Below are 18,762 nucleotides of genomic sequence, written 5' to 3' on the forward strand. Positions count from 1 at the left end.
ACATGTGCTACATTGTAAGGTGTGCTACAATGTAATATGTTCTATAGTGTAATGTGTGCTACAATGTAAGGTGTGCTACAGTGTAATATGTTTTACAGTGTAATATGTGCTATAGTGTAATGTGTGCTACAATGTAATATGTGCTACATTGTAAGGTGTGCGACAGTGTAATATGGGCTATAGTGTGATGTGTGCTACAGTGTAATATGTGCTATAGTGTAATGTGTGCTACAATGTAATATGTGCTACATTGTACTGTGTGCTACAGTGTAATGTGTGCTACAGTGTAATATGTGCTACATTGTACTGTGTGCTACAGTGTAATGTGTGCTACAATGTAATATGTGCTACATTGTAAGGTGTGCTACAGTGTAATATGTGCTACAATGTAATATGTGCTACATTGTACTGTGTGCTACAGTGTAATGTGTGCTACAATGTAATATGTGCTACATTGTAAGGTGTGCTACAGTGTAATGTGTGCTACAATGTAATATGTGCTACATTGTACTGTGTGCTACAGTGTAATGTGTGCTACAATGTAATATGTGCTACATTGTAAGGTGTGCTACAATGTAATATGTGCTATAGTGTAATGTGTGCTACAATGTAAGGTGTGCTACAGTGTAATATGTGCTATAGTGTAATGTGTGCTACAATGTAATATGTGCTACATTGTAAGGTGTGCTACAGTGTAATATGTGCTACATTGTACTGTGTGCTACAGTGTAATGTGTGCTACAATGTAATATGTGCTACATTGTAATGTGTGCTACAGTGTAATATGTGCTACAATGTAATATGTGCTACATTGTACTGTGTGCTACAGTGTAATGTGTGCTACAATGTAATATGTGCTACATTGTAAGGTGTGCTACAGTGTAATGTGTGCTACAATGTCATATGTGCTACATTGTACTGTGTTCTACAATGTAATATGTGCTACATTGTAATGTGTTCTACAGTGTAATGTGTGCTACATTGTACTGTGTGCTACAATGTAATGTATGCTACAGTGTAATGTGTGCTACAATGTAATATGTGCTACAGTGTAATGTGTGCTACAGTGTAATATGTGCTACATTTTACTGTGTGCTATAATGTAATATGTGCTACATTGTAATGTGTGCTACAATGTACTGTGTGCTACAGTGTAATATGTGCTACATTTTACTGTGTGCTATAATGTAATATGTGCTACATTGTAATGTGTTCTACAATGTACTGTGTGCTACAGTGTAATATGTGCTACATTTTACTGTGTGCTATAATGTAATATGTGCTACATTGTAATGTGTGCTACAATGTAATATGTGCTACAATGTAATATGTGCTACATTGTACTGTGTGCTACAGTGTAATGTGTTCTACAGTGAACTGTGTGCTATAATGTAATATGTGCTACACTGTAAGGTGTGCTACAGTGTAATGTGTGCTACATTGTACTGTGTGCTATAATGTAATGTGTGCTACATTGTAATGTGTGCTACAGTGTAATATGTGCTACAATGTAATATGTGCTACATTTTACTGTGTGCTATAATGTAATATGTGCTACATTGTAAGGTGTGCTACAGTGTAATATGGGCTATAGTGTAATGTGTGCTACAGTGTAATATGTGCTACAATGTAATATGTGCTACATTGTAAGGTGTGCTACAGTGCAATATGTGCTATAGTGTAATGTGTGCTACAATGTAATATGTGCTACATTGTACTGTGTGCTACAGTGTAATGTGTGCTACAGTGTAATATGTGCTACATTGTAAGGTGTGCTACAGTGTAATATGTGCTACATTGTACTGTGTGCTACAGTATAATGTGTGCTACAATGTAATATGTGCTACATTGTAATGTGTGCTACAGTGTAATATGTGCTACAATGTAATATGTGCTACATTGTACTGTGTGCTACAGTGTAATGTGTGCTACAATGTAATATGTGCTACATTGTAAGGTGTGCTACAGTGTAATGTGTGCTTCAATGTCATATGTGCTACATTGTACTGTGTGCTACAGTGTAATCTGTGCTACAATGTAATATGTGCTACATTGTAATGTGTTCTACAGTGTAATGTGTGCTACATTGTACTGTGTGCTACAATGTAATGTATGCTACAGTGTAATGTGTGCTACAATGTAATATGTGCTACAGTGTAATGTGTGCTACAGTGTAATATGTGCTACATTTTACTGTGTGCTGTAATGTAATATGTGCTACATTGTAATGTGTGCTACAATGTACTGTGTGCTTCAGTGTAATATGTGCTACATTTTACTGTGTGCTATAATGTAATATGTGCTACATTGTAATGTGTGCTACAATGTACTGTGTGCTACAGTGTAATATGTGCTACATTTTACTGTGTGCTATAATGTAATATGTGCTACATTGTAATGTGTGCTACAATGTAATATGTGCTACAATGTAATATGTGCTACATTGTACTGTGTGCTACAGTGTAATGTGTTCTACAGTGTACTGTGTGCTATAATGTAATATGTGCTACACTGTAAGGTGTGCTACAGTGTAATATGTGCTACAGTGTAATGTGTGCTACAGTGTAATATGTGCTACATTGTAATGTGTGCTACAGTTTAATATGTGCTACAATGTAATATGTGCTAGATTGTACTGTGTGCCACAGTGTAATGTGTGCTACAGTGCAATATGTGCTACATTGTAAGGTGTGCTACATTGTACTGTGTGCTATAATGTAATATGTGCTACATTGTAAGGTGTGCTACAGTGTAATGTGTGCTACAGTGCAATATGTGCTACATTGTAAGGTGTGCTACATTGTACTGTGTGCTATAATGTAATATGTGCTACAATGTAATGTGTGCTACAGTGTAATATGTGTTACAGTGTAATGTGTGCTACAGTGTTATTTGTGCTACATTGTACTGTGTGCTATAATGTAATGTGTGCTACATTGTAATGTGTGCTACAGTGTAATATGTGCTACAGTGTAACGTGTGCTACATTGTAATGTGTGCTACAATGTAATGTGTGCTACATTGTACTGTGTGCTACAGTGTAATATGTGCTACATTGTACTGTGTGCTATAATGTAATGTGTGCTACATTGTAATGTGTGCTACAGTGTAATATGTGATACAATGTAATGTGTGCTACATTGTAATGTGTGCTATATTGTAATATGTGCTATATTGTACTGTGTGCTACAATGTTTTGTGTGCTATATTGTTATGTGTGCTACATTGTACTGTGTGCTATGATGTAATGTGTGCTACATTGTACTGTGTGCTACAGTGTAATATGTGATACAATGTAATATGTGTTATATTGTACTTTGTGATATAATCTAATGTGTGCTACATTGTAACGTGTGCTACAGTGTAATATGTGATACAATGTAACGTGTGCTACAATGTTATGTTTGCTATATTGTAATGTGTACTACAATGTAATGTGTGCTATATTGTAATGTGTGATACAGTGTGATTTGCTCTTTTGTTTAACACTTTTTAGATGATGACAGGAGGAATGACATGTGCAGGGTCCCAAATCTACTAACAATGGATTGTACAGTCTGTCAAGGCTCCATGTATATAAGTGACATATATAAGACATTGACAGTGTTTTTTAAAAACAATTGCATCAAAAATTATGTCTAATAATGGCATGTCAAAAAATCTAAAAAATTAAAATAAAATACATTTAAAATTGTATATATATGTATACCATTTTTAAAATTATACATAATGTATATTTTATGATTTGCCATAATTATTTTGATGGCATGCTATTGTTTTTTTGGGGTTTTTTTTTTTGCATATTTGCACTCCTTCTAAAAGGTACAGTATAGTACATACCTGGGTTTCTACCAATAGGAAGCTTGCTTAAAAAGCAACACAGACTACTCCCCCTATTGATCAGAATAGAATATGAGCTTTTAAATAATCCATATAGGGCTGGATAGTACTATATCATCATTGATTACATAGAGGGAGGGTGGCCAGTACTACGTAAACAATCAGTTAAAAATTAATGTGAAATTAACTGTGTCTTGTATCTTTCTTTTTCTATCCAAAACCTGTTAAAATTATTTAAATGACTTCCATCGTGCATTTTCTCATCTAATATTTTCAGTACGTTGTTTTTATCTGCTGAAAATGAATCAACGTCTAGTATCTGATCTGGGTTTAGATTATTATGGCACTTGAACATAAAAATAATCATAAACATGCATAGCAATCTAATTAACCTTGGCTTGTAAATCGAAGTGTCAGGTCCTGCTATGTAAAGAATAGATAGATACAATCTAATGTACAGTGTCATGGCAATTGGAATCTGGAAAGTACATGGGAAAACACAATTTGTGTTTTTAAGTCCAATTCAAGATTTCAGTCTAGGTAGCTATTAAACTAAAATGTGATAACAGAATTGTTAAAGGAATTTGCTAAAAAAAAAAAAAAAAAAAAAAAAGGAAAATTAAAAATCTGTAAAAACAAAAAAGTATTTAATATTCCTTTTTTTCAAGGGCTGAAATAAAAACACAACGTTTTAGAATTGCTGAGAGAACAAATAAATAAATCACCATTCTGAAGATTAATTCCCCAGCTGTTTAAACACAAAGGGGTGTATTCACTAAATACTGACTTGAGAACTGAAAAAAATAAATTTGAGCATAAAAAAGTTAAACAATATATTTTGATATAGCTTTGAATGGTTTTCATATATGCTAGTTTTGGTTTGTTCGCTGAATACCAAAGTATAACGAATTGAAATCTGAATTGCAACATTTTTAGAAAAATAACTGATTTGAAAATGTCTCAGCTATTGTAAGAGTTTGGTCATTTGTAACTAAAATTGTTCATTCCTTAAGCATTTTAGCATTCAATAAATATACCAAAATAATAATGAATACCAGAGGTGGCGATCTAAATTCTAATATAGGTACTTTTTAATCAACAACATGACATATTGCATGAAATTTCTTTTAGATATAAATAACTAAAAATAAGAATTGAAGCTGTGAGAGTTTTACTGATATAATGAACACAAGACAATGTACAACTACAAACAACAAAGTGCTTTAAAAGTAACAAAAAAGCAAGGTGATCAAACAGAATCAGTTATTGTTAACATTTTATTGGATCTCTCAAGAGATCAGATTATCCATAACATTGTGTTTAGGGCAGTTAGATTTCTCTAATCATTACCACCCTTATTTTTTATTTAATTTTTTTGTTTGTTTGTTTGTTTGTTTGTTTGTTTGTTTAAAACAAAAAAAGTGCATTACATACTGCATGTTTTTGTAAAGTCTTAATCTTTACTTTTTCTCCAAACTGAAACATTTTTCTTTATATAAATTAATAAATGTAAGATGCCAGTATAATATCACTGTAGGTATACCTTAAAAAGAATGCCATTTACATTTCCTATAGTAATTTTTTTTTTTTTTTTTTTATCATACAAAACATTATTTAGAATTCAGTACAATTTATTCAGGAGTGTCCGTGTTTATAAGGTTGTGGTTACAACATTAACCATTTATATAACTGCAATAAGATTTATTGTGAAAAATATTTTTTATAACCCTTTTCCACAATTATGTAGTTTTTGTTTTGTTTTTGTTTGTTTTTTGTTTTTATTTTCACATGTATCTGTTAGTAATAAATATCAAAATGTGTGCAACAATACAGTCCAATCCAATATTTAACTGGCCTATGGGGGAGAAGGAGTTGTCAATTTATCAAATATTATCTAGTAAAGAGTGGGCATGAGTTCAGTTTGCAGGAAGACAGGGCATAAGGAAAAACAGAACGGATGCATGAACATTGTCATGTGACACCCCCCACTGGCTATACATCCCCCATATTTATGTTTAACAAAACAAAACAAAAAAAAATATTTTACATTCAAACATTCACAGTGGAGCAACCTCCTATCAGAGTGACTCACGGTTTTATTTACAAGACCCTTCAACAAGCTGATTCAGTGAATCCTTCCAGATCACATGCATCTTACCAAAATTCCATTAATAACAGTTTTTTTTTTAGGGGAGAGAATGTCTAATCCCATGTTTCAATGCCTATCTCCCATTCTCCTTTTAAGTAACTGGGTGGCTACTATATCTTCTGCACCATAATATGGGGTTTTGTACAAAGAGTGATTCTGGAGCAAAGTTCTATCATTGGAACAGTCAGCATGGAAGCCAATTGAATAGTCTTGCTGATTGTTCCACTTTTAGAACATGAGCCTAGAATTACTATTTACTGATAACCCATCAATGCAACTGTGTCTGGATATTAGCTTGTGTGTGAATACTGAATATCTTTCATCGGCTTAGAATGTATAAAAATATATATGTACATCTTAGAAAATAAAGTCTTATATCGCCCTAGGCGCAGTGCTGTGAGTATAAAGAGGAGGGAAGGTGACCTTGTTCAGGAAGAGTTGATCAGAAGAAGACCTTGTCCAGACCAACTTATTGTCTCCATTCCATCTCTAGAGTCTGTAGACCACCCTACTTGTCCCAGGTCCAGGGGTTGTCCACCCATCCCTCTAAGAAGAGCTGTCATTTTCAGACTGCTGCAGAAGCAGTGAGCTGCTGGATTTGTGTTTCTTAAGAAGTTGGTTGATCTTCTCATCGTCTGAGTTGGGGTCCAAGGGCTTGTTATAGTCATCATCCTCTTCCTCGTTATCTGAAGCCCCCTTCAGTCTCTCAGTTTCCGTGTCCTGCTTCTTTTTGGCTGTGGCCATCTCTGCAGCATGCTTTTTCCTCCATTTGGTCCTCCTGTTCTGGAACCACACCTGCAGAGGACATAAGGAAAAAAAAAAATCATTTAATATAACACGAATTTAGTCTCCTCTATAATAGACTGAGCACAACGAGACCAGTGAACTCAAAAAAATAAATACAAGCATCACACAAAATATATACAATCCTGGTTACAAAGTGCAGTTAACGCTCTAAAAATAATATTTATAGTAATAACAAAAAATAATCTAGGTTAATTTATGATCTAAGTGTGATTTACTCACAATTCTCAAACATAGGGTTAAGTTCCCTAGTTTTCCCTTTATATAAACACAGATAAAAGATTAAATTAAAAAATACCATATTTTTTTCTTATTTTTAGAATTTTATCTGAAAACTTATGTTACTTATGAATTACCATGAATTATATGCATCGGTATTTTTATAATATCTGTGTTATATTAACCTGTTCAGGCCAGAAAATAAGGCAATACAGGATTTTGTTAATGCTGTACTTTGCAATAAAATAGAAGAATATTTTGGAATTAATGACTGATATTTTATTTTATGGGTGGGGTGGGGGGGACTTGAATTTTTCATTTCCCAAAAACTAGAAATATCTATTAACCTGCTATTATTAAACTACAGGCAATATATATTAAGCTACAGGCAATATATATATATATATATATATATATATATATATATATATATATATATATATATTGCAGATATACTAAGGATTCTGCTACAGTTATGGAGATAAAATATGAAATGTGTGCCACAAGTTGCCTAGACTGAAAAGGAGCAGAAAGAGCAGGCATCAGCCAATCACAAGCCCCTACAACAGTGGTCTCCAGAACTTATCACAATTCACATCACCAGTCCTGCATCATCACGAGTCCTTTATCTAACCTCACCATGGATCTCCCATTCACTGCAGCTTCTACAAAGATCTCAAGCCATCTTTCACTAACACATCGCATCATACTGCTAACCTGTCGGACTATACAGAACAGCAACCCCTACCAAGTACTATCTGCATATAATTCCTATCTGAACATTTAGACTATAACACTGAGATACACTGTCTGCAAAACTCTGCTTCTACTTGCAATCACAACCGATGTGCAGTTTATATTATGAATTCCAGCAAAACTATGAGTAATTATTCCAACACGATAATTCTATTCACATATAAAATATATAATATAGTATATATGTGTGTGTGTGATTGTAAAATATACAAACATGCAATATATTCACATCATAAGGAAATGTCAAAATAATGAAAAAAATGTAAGCAACAGCCACAGGGACATTTCAACTTATTATATGTATTAGAAATAATTATAATATGTATTAAATAAATCGGGATTTTATTTTTTCAGTAGTGCAATTTTTTTTTTGTTTACTTTTTGTTTCTTTTTTGCTGTTTTTATATATATATATATATCACAAATACATTTATACAAATAGTCGAGAGTTTAAAAAATAAAAAATAATGTTTTCTTTTCTGACATTTATCTGTTAAAATAGCCTCCCAGTTGTGGCAATCCCATCCATTCCTCTGGCTTTCTTGTTCTTTTTAACAATTGGTGCGGTGGCACTACAATAGTTCAGATGACAGGTGTGTATGGGTTTTTTTTTTTACTAGAATCTTGGGAATTGAGAAGGAATAATAGAATCCTGGGTGGGATCACTGCATGGGTTGTAATGTATTCACTATCAGACATTTACCATGACAAATGAGTGGCCACAGATAACACAGTGACAAGACACAAGACAAGACACAAGACACATCTTCTTACAATAGCAACAGGTTAAATGTCCCTATTTGGGAACCCAGTAAAATAGAACCATTAGAAAAACTCTTAAAATAGTTTACATTAGTTTAAAAATGCTCATAAGTGTCAATTACACCAGTAAAACATTAGTTTCTAAATATCTTTTGTTCGTGTTTAATATGCAGTTCATTTAAGTAGTTTGACTAGTGTTCACATCTCTGATTTAAAAATCTCAAATGATACCCTGATGGGTGTTTTATTCTGGGGGAAAAAAAACTCACACAACCTGTTTTACCAGGAAAACAAATACATCGAGATTTTTACATCTAGAAATATTTTTAAATTAAAAATAAATATCTGTGTTTTTTAGTTTTTTGTTTTTTTCTCTATTTTCTGTTCTTTTGTTGTGTTTTTTTTATTTTTATTTAATATAAATATATTTCTAAAAAAAAAAAAAAAAAATCTCAGAAGTATTTTAAAATATTTGAAAATACAAGCAAAAAAGTATTTTCTATAAAATGGTGCAGATATCCAGCAGTTGAAATTATAACTCGTGTTAAATCTTGTGTGTTCCAAGTTAAATACGTAGCTCTGTATAATGCATTAATTATTTATGCTTTTAGGACATGACTTTTAGATTATATACTAAACCGGGAATATAGACAAATTTTGGACCAAAATAGCTCATCAGGAAATTAGTTAAATTGGAGCTATGTCTGTCTAGAATTTTCCATGTATTTCTAAATTCTCCACAATCCTCGGTTAGAATATACCAATTATTCACATCATCAGCCTATTATTCGCCATTAAAATACTTTTCAAATAAATGTAGAAAAGACACATCACATGTGCGAATTAATCGTATTTTAGCTTTTGAAATAATTGCTATATTTATTTAATATATTTATTTGTGTTGTTATTTTGTTTTGTATGTTTTGTGTTGCAGCCAAGTTAACCTAAACTGTGAAATCGCGTGGATTTAAAACCGAATTCAACTCGGAATTGCAAACAAAACTAATTTGTGATTTTTGGTTTAACACAGCTATTTTGTCCTACATTATTAAATTTACAGGAAATGCACTGTTTAGTGGACAAACCCCCATAGCGTTCCACCAAAGTCCACACATTCCAACGTAGCAGTGATCCCCCAGCTCACCTTGACTTGGCTCTCAGTCATTCCCAGGGAATACGCCAGCCTGGCTCTCTCTGGACCCGCTAGATATTTCGTCTGCTCGAATGTCTTTTCTAAAGCGAAGATCTGCTGTCCTGAGAACGTGGGGCGAGTGTGTTTCCTCTTTCCATCCTTATCCAGCAAGACTGAGCCCTGGTCTGGAAAACAGGAGACACAGAACATGGTTACTGTGACTTTAAATAATGGGAATAGAAAATCAACTTCATTTAAAACTGACAAGGTCATCTGTAAACATTGACAATAATGTTTATACACAAACACATTCATATATGTGATTTTTTTAATTGGATAGATTAGATAGATAGACAGACAGAAAACACACACACACATAAACACACACACAGATATGAATGCATGCAGAAGCATATATATAAACAAACTTGCTAACTTTTCCAATACAAGTACTAAAATTATGTGCCATATATTTCCACTTTATTTTATATATAAAGCCTGAATTTCACAATAGAAGCGCAAACAGCAACAAAACAAAACAAAACAGAAACTGAGAATTTAGAACGTGTGTTGCTGATGAGAATTAGAACGTTACAATGTCTGATTCTCACACTTTATATTGTTAAAAAATTAAAGCTAAATTGGCTCAGATTTTTTGCACAGCCTAGTACTTTAAATAAGGAAATAATGGTAACAATTGTGAATTTTCACAAATAAAATAAATCGGTATGTTTTTCATTTAATATTGCAATATTGTTCCTTTTTAAGTGGGTTTTTTAATATCCAAATCTCCAATAATATTATGTCCATGGTATATATAGGCTTGTTTAAATTATTAGAAGAATGTTAGAAGAAAAAAAACGTTTACTTTATTATTACAAATTCTGTTCTTATTAAGTATTCTGATTTGCTTATTACAATGCTTGTTATATAGATTATCACGTTATATGTGTTTATGTGAAATGCTAAATGTAACATTAAACATTTAATTATATCTGATTTATATTAGAGTGCATGATTTTTCGACAATTGCTTTAAAATCGTTTGCATGTTAATAGCTGCATTTTAATGACACGACATAAATATTTCCAAATTAAACTGCAATTCTTATTTTTATTTTTTGTGTTAACATATTTATTTGTTTGTCCAAAAAAATACTATAATCTGCTCTGATCACCTGATTATTGTGTCTACCTTGTAAGTGCTGTAATATTTTCAACTGTTCTGATGACTGGTATTATTCAGCCATTTATCATTTACTCCAACATTTCCTCCACTGCCCTTTTCATTAATCCAGAAAATATGGGGTCTATTCACTAAACAGCCAGTGAGGCTGACTTGACAAATAACTTGTAACAATTAGATACAAATAACAGACTTAGAAAAAAATATAACTAATGCTGCTTAAAAGAATTCTGTTTTTTTTTTCAACAGTTTTTGACTGTTATCTCATAATTATATGAGATTATTCTATAATCAGAAGTCAAGTCTCCATTCCACATTATTAAGAAAATTAACCCTTCTTAGCCCCTATTATCCCAGTAAGCACTATCTACATTATAGCCTAATATCATTCAAGGTGTTCTAATGTAACATCTTTATGTCCCCCAAAATAATGTCGCTGTAGATTACTTACGGGGGCCACAGGCCAGTCTTGCATCTCTCCATGGTGGGCTTTGCATCATTCCAGGCCAGAAGATTGGGGTCCTTCCTGGAAGATCTGTCAGTGGTTTGGGGTACCTAGCCACAGCTACTGCAGCACTGGGACTGAAGTAAAGTCCATGAGGTGGAGGAGGTGGGGGGCTCAAACTACTGAATCTGGGGAGTCCTGCCAGAATTCCTGCAGGAGAAGAGGTGGCAACACCAGCAGAGGAAACTGCAGTGGAAGGGGTGAGGGAAGCCCCAGTGAGGGATGAAAGGCATGAGACTACTGGGCGACTCAAAATATCATTGATCCCATGAGGGGTAGCTGTTGATGATATTTGAGGGGGAGGTGTTCCCAAAGAGGAAAGAACCCCACTTGATGGTGATGAAGATGAAGAGTGTTTCAGGGTGACTTGGTTTGGGGAGCCTAAGGGTGGAGATGGAGAAGATGAGGAGGAGGAGGATGATGAAGAAGCAGATGAAGAACAGGGTTGCCCTGGGAGGGCATAGGCTGGATAGAGAGGGTTCTTCATCTCTGCCATGCTGTGTAGGGCTGCCAGGGGAGGGCTACTGAGGAGAAAAGCGCTCTGCCTGGTGCCATCCATCTGCCCTAACGTTAACATCACTTGACCGTGGAAGAAATAAAGGTTGCCAACTGCACTTGGACAAATACTGGTCAGAAGGCGACAGGTGGGATGGGACAGGAATCTTCCTGGAGAGGTGGTGGTCTTCACACACACAGCAACAAATTAAAAAAAGTCAGCTTCCCCTCTTTTCCTCCTGTGAGTTAAAATTTGAAAGGGACAAGTTAGCAGTCAGGTGCACTGCTAATGGACTACTGCCTTCTTCAGGATAAGGAAGTTGGCCACTTTGAGGTCCATATTAAAACTTCCCCAACTATGACAGGGGGGCAGATTTTGTGTCCAAAAAGCCAGTGGATGCCAAAGAGAAGTTCAGCAGTGTTTATGTTGTTTTTTGTTTTTGCAGTGTTCAGTCCCCAGGCCTTCTTGGGATAACCAGTCTTTTTTGTATTATTCTTTTTCCTCTGGCCAAGTGATGTTTATCTTCTAGTCCTGATAATACTCGTTTATAGGGAAATAAAAGAGATTTCTTTACTTTCTCTTCAGGATCAGAGTACAGGAGTCCAGAGCAGTAGAGTAAGGGGGGTTGGCTGAGCTGGAATGGCTCAGTGCAGCTGCAGAAGCAGAATAAGAATATGAACTAAAAGCCAGGCTCCAGGAGACAGCATTTAGACACACACCAACACTGCGTCCCCCTCTGACACTGACAAACACTTCCCCAGGATGCCAGCATGCAGAATTAACAGCAATGTCTGCACTGTGTATACACTGTCTCTCTCCTCTTCCTTCTTAGTTGTAACAGTCACAGCAAGTTTTCGCCAAGAAAGGTTATCACCTGCTGCTGATGTTAGCAAACTGTCCCTCTTTCTGAATCCAGGATCTTCCTCTGTCCTGCTGACTGCTGCAGCAGAGAATGGCTGGGCTATCACCTCCTCCTGCCTCTCTCTCTCTACCCTTGTTTCTTCTGAACTCTCCTTTTTGTCTGACAGCTCAGATGAAGCTCTCTAAGGTAATACACTATTTTCCATCATCTCCTACCTCCTTAAACAGAGGGGAGGGACAAGCAACTTTGAGCTGTCAATCAACCCACCAAGGGGAGTGGCCATTTACACCTATAGGGTAGGACCAGCTGTAAAGCTGCAGGCATGTGATATTTAAAGAATTCCACACTGCTCTCTGATTGGGTGTCAGTTTAGAACGTTGGGGTTCCAGGCGTTCCATTATTTGCATATTAGACGCGCCTTTACCAGCAGATATTTTTTTTTCTCCCTGTTGCTTTTGGTGTGAGTGGTCAATGATGCCCCTTTTACTAAATTATCTTCTAAAGTAAATTGAAAGCGCTTAGTTTTTGTCAATCGAATGCGATCTGGTTTCCAGACGAATCATAGTGCATGAAAGAAAAGTGATTTATTTCCTAAAGCAAACCCCATCTCCCCAGCATGTAGCACAATACATTAAGAAGGGAGCTGGCCGTATAGTGAATGGGTTTCCTTCTAGGAATTAATTAAGGACCATATGGCACACAGCAATATGGGCAAGAAAAGTTATGTGCGGCGTGTTAAACAATTATGTACACCCCATGAGAAGAGACAATACCAGTTTAACCAGGGTATTATCAGCCATTCATGCTCAACATGGCAATATACTTAATCATTTGGAAAATTAGGAAAGAAAAATCAATGTTAATGGTGAAACGTGTACACACATATACACACATATAAACAAATACTGCTTTTCAAGGTGTAATAAAAATCCTCTATTTGTGTATTTATAATAATTGTCTATATTGTATTGGTATATATATATATATATATATATATATATATATATATATATATATTTCTCAGATATTACTGTATCACACACACACACACACATACATACACACACACACACACACATATATATATATATCTATCATGTAGAGAAAAGCCAGCACTCAAGGACTTTTAAATTGTCAAAAGAAACCTTTTATTCCAATTTGTCTGACGGTCTGGAGTGCAACTCCTATCAATCTTTGTATATATATGTATATATATATATATATATACACACACACACACACACACACACACACACACAGTTGTGTGATACTAATATCTGAACTAAATATTGTTTAAGAGTTTTGCTTATATAACTCATATTTTTTTTATATTTTAATTTCCTTATATTTTACATTTTTAGCACACTAGGAAACTTATAAAATGTTTGGCCAAACATTCTGCTTAATTGATTGTAGTATTTATTTGTTTACATTAGATTATTTGTTCGCTAACAGATATAGAATATTTATCGACTTATACGTGTGTCTCCGTTCAATATGACTCGGTGTATCGCAAGATGTTTTTGTTACAGAGACACTTATCTTGGCGTATGGTATCAAATAGTTGTATAAAATGTGTATATTATTGTGTAGTTTACAAAAATTAGACCAACACAAAAAAATAGCTCTTTACACATTCTAGCACATCATTCCCCGTCTATCAAAATATGATATGACATTTTGAGTTTATAACATGCTCCCTTCAATCCTGATTCTCCTCCTGGGACCCAAAGTGTTAAGTGGCCCTGTATCTGAACAATGAATACAGTTATTGTAGTTGGGATGGTATGAATTTCGCAAAGTACCCCAAATCCTAAATCTTAAAAGGGTTAAAAGGGGGCCTATTCAATAAACAACAACTTGTAATATGCTGAGAATCGCTTACAAAATGTAGATCAAAATACTCACAAATATCAAATTCTGCTGATTGTTAGGTGTTTGTTACTAGCTCTGGTATTTTGGTACAAGTCTTGCAACTCGCCAAAACTCTCTATTTAGTGAATGATTTCCTAAGGGAAGTTTTCAAGTTTTCATGGAGTATATTTCTACCCAATGTTACTATATCCGCAGGAATGAATTTCTCAATATTTTCTCCCAGTTAGTGTTGTGTCTGACCATCTCTGTGCATTGATTATATGTTTGCAAACAGAATTGTGTATTTGGAGAATTGGAGTAACTGCAATTTCAATAATGATCATTCCTTAATGAAGAATTAATGTTACACGTTGCCCTGACTTATAGTAAATTAATGATTTCATACTTAATGATTGAGTGATCGGTCAATTTGCCAGTGTTTCAGCAAAGAACACAGATGAAATGTAATAGCTGCCTAATTAAAATGTTTGTTTTTCTTAAAAAAAAAAAATTAAAAAAAATCCTTATTTCCTGTGCAAGTCAAGTTGGTGTATAAAATGAAATAATGATCTCATATTTTACAAAAAATACATTCTTCCATTATAACTGTAGGCTCTGCCTGTGATTTTTTTTCTTAGCTTTTTTTTTTAATATAACATTTTTTAAATCATTTTCTGATAAGAGAGAAAGGAAACACCATCTAAAAAAAAATAATAATAAATAAAATAAAATAAAAGCCAGTTGGTCTGCTTTGGTGAAATAGAAATGAGTGCGTTCTAAGTGAGCAGTTACTTAAGATGTTAATATATGTGTAGATTTTTCTTTACAGATGTTCCCTCGGGTTTCCATTAGAATGTCCAATCTTGACATTAGGATGCCTTCTTCATGCCTTTTTAAATACAGTATCTAAAGGTGACATTACCCAGGGAGAACAAACAAGGAGATCCCAATTTAAATAGGCAAAGGATACACAACCTGCATTTGGAATTTAAATAGGAATTCTTTGTAGAAAAGTAGCAGTGTAATAGATAAATGCACTACCACAACCGCCTTTAGACAAATAAATAATATTCAGCAATAATAAAATAATATATTAAATATAGCAACACTCACAGCTTTGGTCCTGATAAAAGTTGTATTAAAAATTGGAAAATCGAACTGCCTGTAATATAAGAAGTCAATACATTTATGTACATACATGATATGCAATATTCTTTTTTATATTTTGTTTGTTTTTGTTTGTTTTATTTTTTTTATTATTATTATTTTTTTAAACTTTTTTTCCCCTGTCTTCAGTTTCAGCAATTGGTAAGTGTTAGGAAAACTGTAAGTACCCTCGTTGATCGTGTTTCTTTAAAGTAATGCATGGTGACATTTATGGGAACATTAAAAAGATATATTTAGATGCCATCATTCCAAACAAACTGAGACACATACAATATTTGAGATTTGTAATTTTAATAAAATTAAGTCTGACCGCAAGGAAACCTGGGGATAAATAAAGGAAAATCAATGAAAAATAATAGTCTGATATTTGTGTATATGAAGCATTATTTTTCCAAATAATATTCTTCTATTTAAAGGCTGACTTCCAGGTGATACAAACAGAGAAGGCATTCTTCCTGATAATGAGTGTGTCCCTTTCACTCTGTGACCGATCCTTTCTACAGCAATAGGAGGGTGTCCTCTCCGAATCAACATGGGGACATCACACCACCAGGTCCCATTAATCAGTCAGCAAGAATTCACTTCATCTATATAGAAAATGCTGGGAAAGGCAAATGCAAGCCATGCATAGACTAACATTTTGCATGTGGGTATTTGGATAATTTTAATACATATATACACACACACACAAAAGTGTATAATGAACACTAACCCTACCCTAAAAAAAACATACTGTACTATAAAAACTATACTATATACTATAACACATACACATCTGATATATGGATACATATGACTCCATGTGTCTGATTCTACTCTCAAATTCTATTTCGGTAATAGCACCACACTCTCCAAATAAAATCAGCCACTTGTGAATTTTTTGTTATTGTTATACTTTAGATTCAGTCCCCCCAACTAAAGATTTCAAACAAATGTAATTATAATTATGTAATAAAAATTTGCAACTATTAACAATAGTGATGCAGTAATAATAACTATTATTTAAAAAATATTATTATTATTTTTGTTATTATGTATAATAGTATATCAGGGAGAGGTATCAATATGTGCCATTTATACGTTTATGTTATACAAATATATTAAACAGTGTATTAGGGAATGTAGAACAATTTCTGGAAGCAGGAGACATTTCTTTATTGAACGTCTGTCGCCCTCTAGCGGTATAAAAACAAAAATACAAAGGGTAATGATTTATTTGTTCAAATTCACCACAAGCATAGGAATCTAAATAACTAACCTACTACACTTAATTTTTTTTTTTAGAAACAAGCAAATTTGAATATGCACATTTTTGGTTTAAGTGAATAGGAATATACACTAATACTTGCATTTTTAGTGAATTAAATATGAATATTTAAACCTAAGGCTAAAATAGCCAAATTGGAAATATTCTCACACTCGATTTATGGGTTAGCTCCCCTCGGCATTAGGTCTCCCCCGCAGCCGGCCGCGCATGCGTAATAGGTCTCCCCCACCGGATGATGTCAGCGGGGGAGGAGCGTGGGCGAACCCTGAATCAGCTGAAGGGGTAAGTCACTGAGGGTTTTTTGGGGGGGATGGGGGGTGGGAGGGAGAGGGGACCTGCAATGCCAGGAAAACTAATTGTTTTCTTGGCACTGGAGTGTCCTTTTAAATATTGCAGTTAGCATGTTTATCTTAAAAAAAAAAAATGGTGTAGGACCCACCGATATTGGAGTAGTGGTGAACTTAACACAATAAGAACTGCATCCTTTTATTTGTTTGCTAAGATAAGGGATTTAACGTAGCCTTGTAAAATATAAAACTAGTTTTTGTGTGCGCTGTTCCTTAATACTATCATATAGTGCTATGCTGACAGTATAGTATGTATGCCAAGAAATGAATGACAGGTGAGAGAAGGAGAATTTTTGCTCCTGTGAGGTTCTTTATCAGAGTAAAATAGCAACTGAGTGACAGATATCATAGGATGCATCTTAGTAAATTTAACAAAACTCAAGTTTTTTTCTGTAAGAGAGGGTAGGAGAGAGAAATTCAGTTATGTAGGTAAGGTGCCGAAGTTACACATTAATTTAAAAGCCAAAACCTCGGATGTTAGTGAGAATGGCATCAAACTGAATTCAAGGTGAATTTTAAAACCGACACCTTATAATTTTGGCCTTATATATGAAATTAACTTTCAGTTCCCTGCAAATCTCACTTCAGTTAAAGGGACACTATAGTCACCCAGACCACTTCAGCTCAATGAAGTGTTCTGGGTGCCAGGTCCCTCAGGTTTTAACCCTTCACATGTAAACATAGCAGTTTCAGAGAAACTGCTATGTTTAAATAGCAGGGTTAATCCAGCCTCTAGTTGCTGTCTTCCTGACCGCCGCTAGAGGCGTTTCTGTGACGCTGGATGTTAAAATCGCATTCAGCGTGCAGAACGTCCATAGGAAAGCATTGAGAAATGCTTTCCTATGGACTGTTAGAATGCGTGTGAGGCTCTTGCCGGTCAGGCACATTGCGCTCCACTCGGGAGCTGACGTCGGCTGGGGAGGAGAGGGTGGATTAAGGTAAGTGGCTGAAGGGGTTTTAACCCTGAGGGTGAGGGTCCCCCAAGGATGACATAGTGTCAGGAAAATAAGTTTGTTTTCCTGACACTATAGTGATCCTTTAATAATTCTGTAAAAGTGAACCTGTCCTAACTGGTTTAGTTTAAGTTAGTGCTAAGTAGCCATGAAGTAGATTAAGAACGCTGAAGCAAACAGTAACTAGTTAATTTGTTTATTGATTATCACTGACTTTTGTTTGACACTGGTTTTACCAAAATGCTATATAGCACTCAGAAGACACACACTGACTGAAATGTACTTTATTACATAGTAGTGTTTACTGCACATGTGCAAAAATTAGTTTAAGCCGGTTCATCTGAATCAAATTCTTTTTAATCTACACCAGAATGAATTAATCTATCATGGATTTACCTGTGGAGACTTATTAAATGAATAATACTCCACAGGAAAATTCCAGACAAATCAATTTGTTTGGGTGT

At 34.5% G+C, this 18,762-nt stretch overlaps 1 protein-coding gene across 1 annotated transcript; it reads right to left on the reverse strand.

The window, feature by feature from the left end:
- Nucleotides 1-5,589: 5,589 nt before the first annotated feature.
- On the reverse strand, nucleotides 5,590-12,863 carry NKX6-1 (NK6 homeobox 1). The gene is made up of 3 exons (XM_063425348.1): nucleotides 11,299-12,863; nucleotides 9,675-9,847; nucleotides 5,590-6,784 (listed from the first exon to the last, which is right to left on the reverse strand). Exons 1-3 carry the CDS (start codon nucleotides 11,927-11,929, stop codon nucleotides 6,536-6,538), a joined length of 1,053 nt encoding a protein of 350 aa, XP_063281418.1. The 5' UTR covers nucleotides 11,930-12,863; the 3' UTR covers nucleotides 5,590-6,535.
- Nucleotides 12,864-18,762: the final 5,899 nt, after the last annotated feature.

This window comes from Pelobates fuscus, chromosome 6, assembly GCF_036172605.1.
Source record: "Pelobates fuscus isolate aPelFus1 chromosome 6, aPelFus1.pri, whole genome shotgun sequence".
Taxonomy (NCBI): Eukaryota; Metazoa; Chordata; class Amphibia; order Anura; family Pelobatidae; genus Pelobates; species Pelobates fuscus.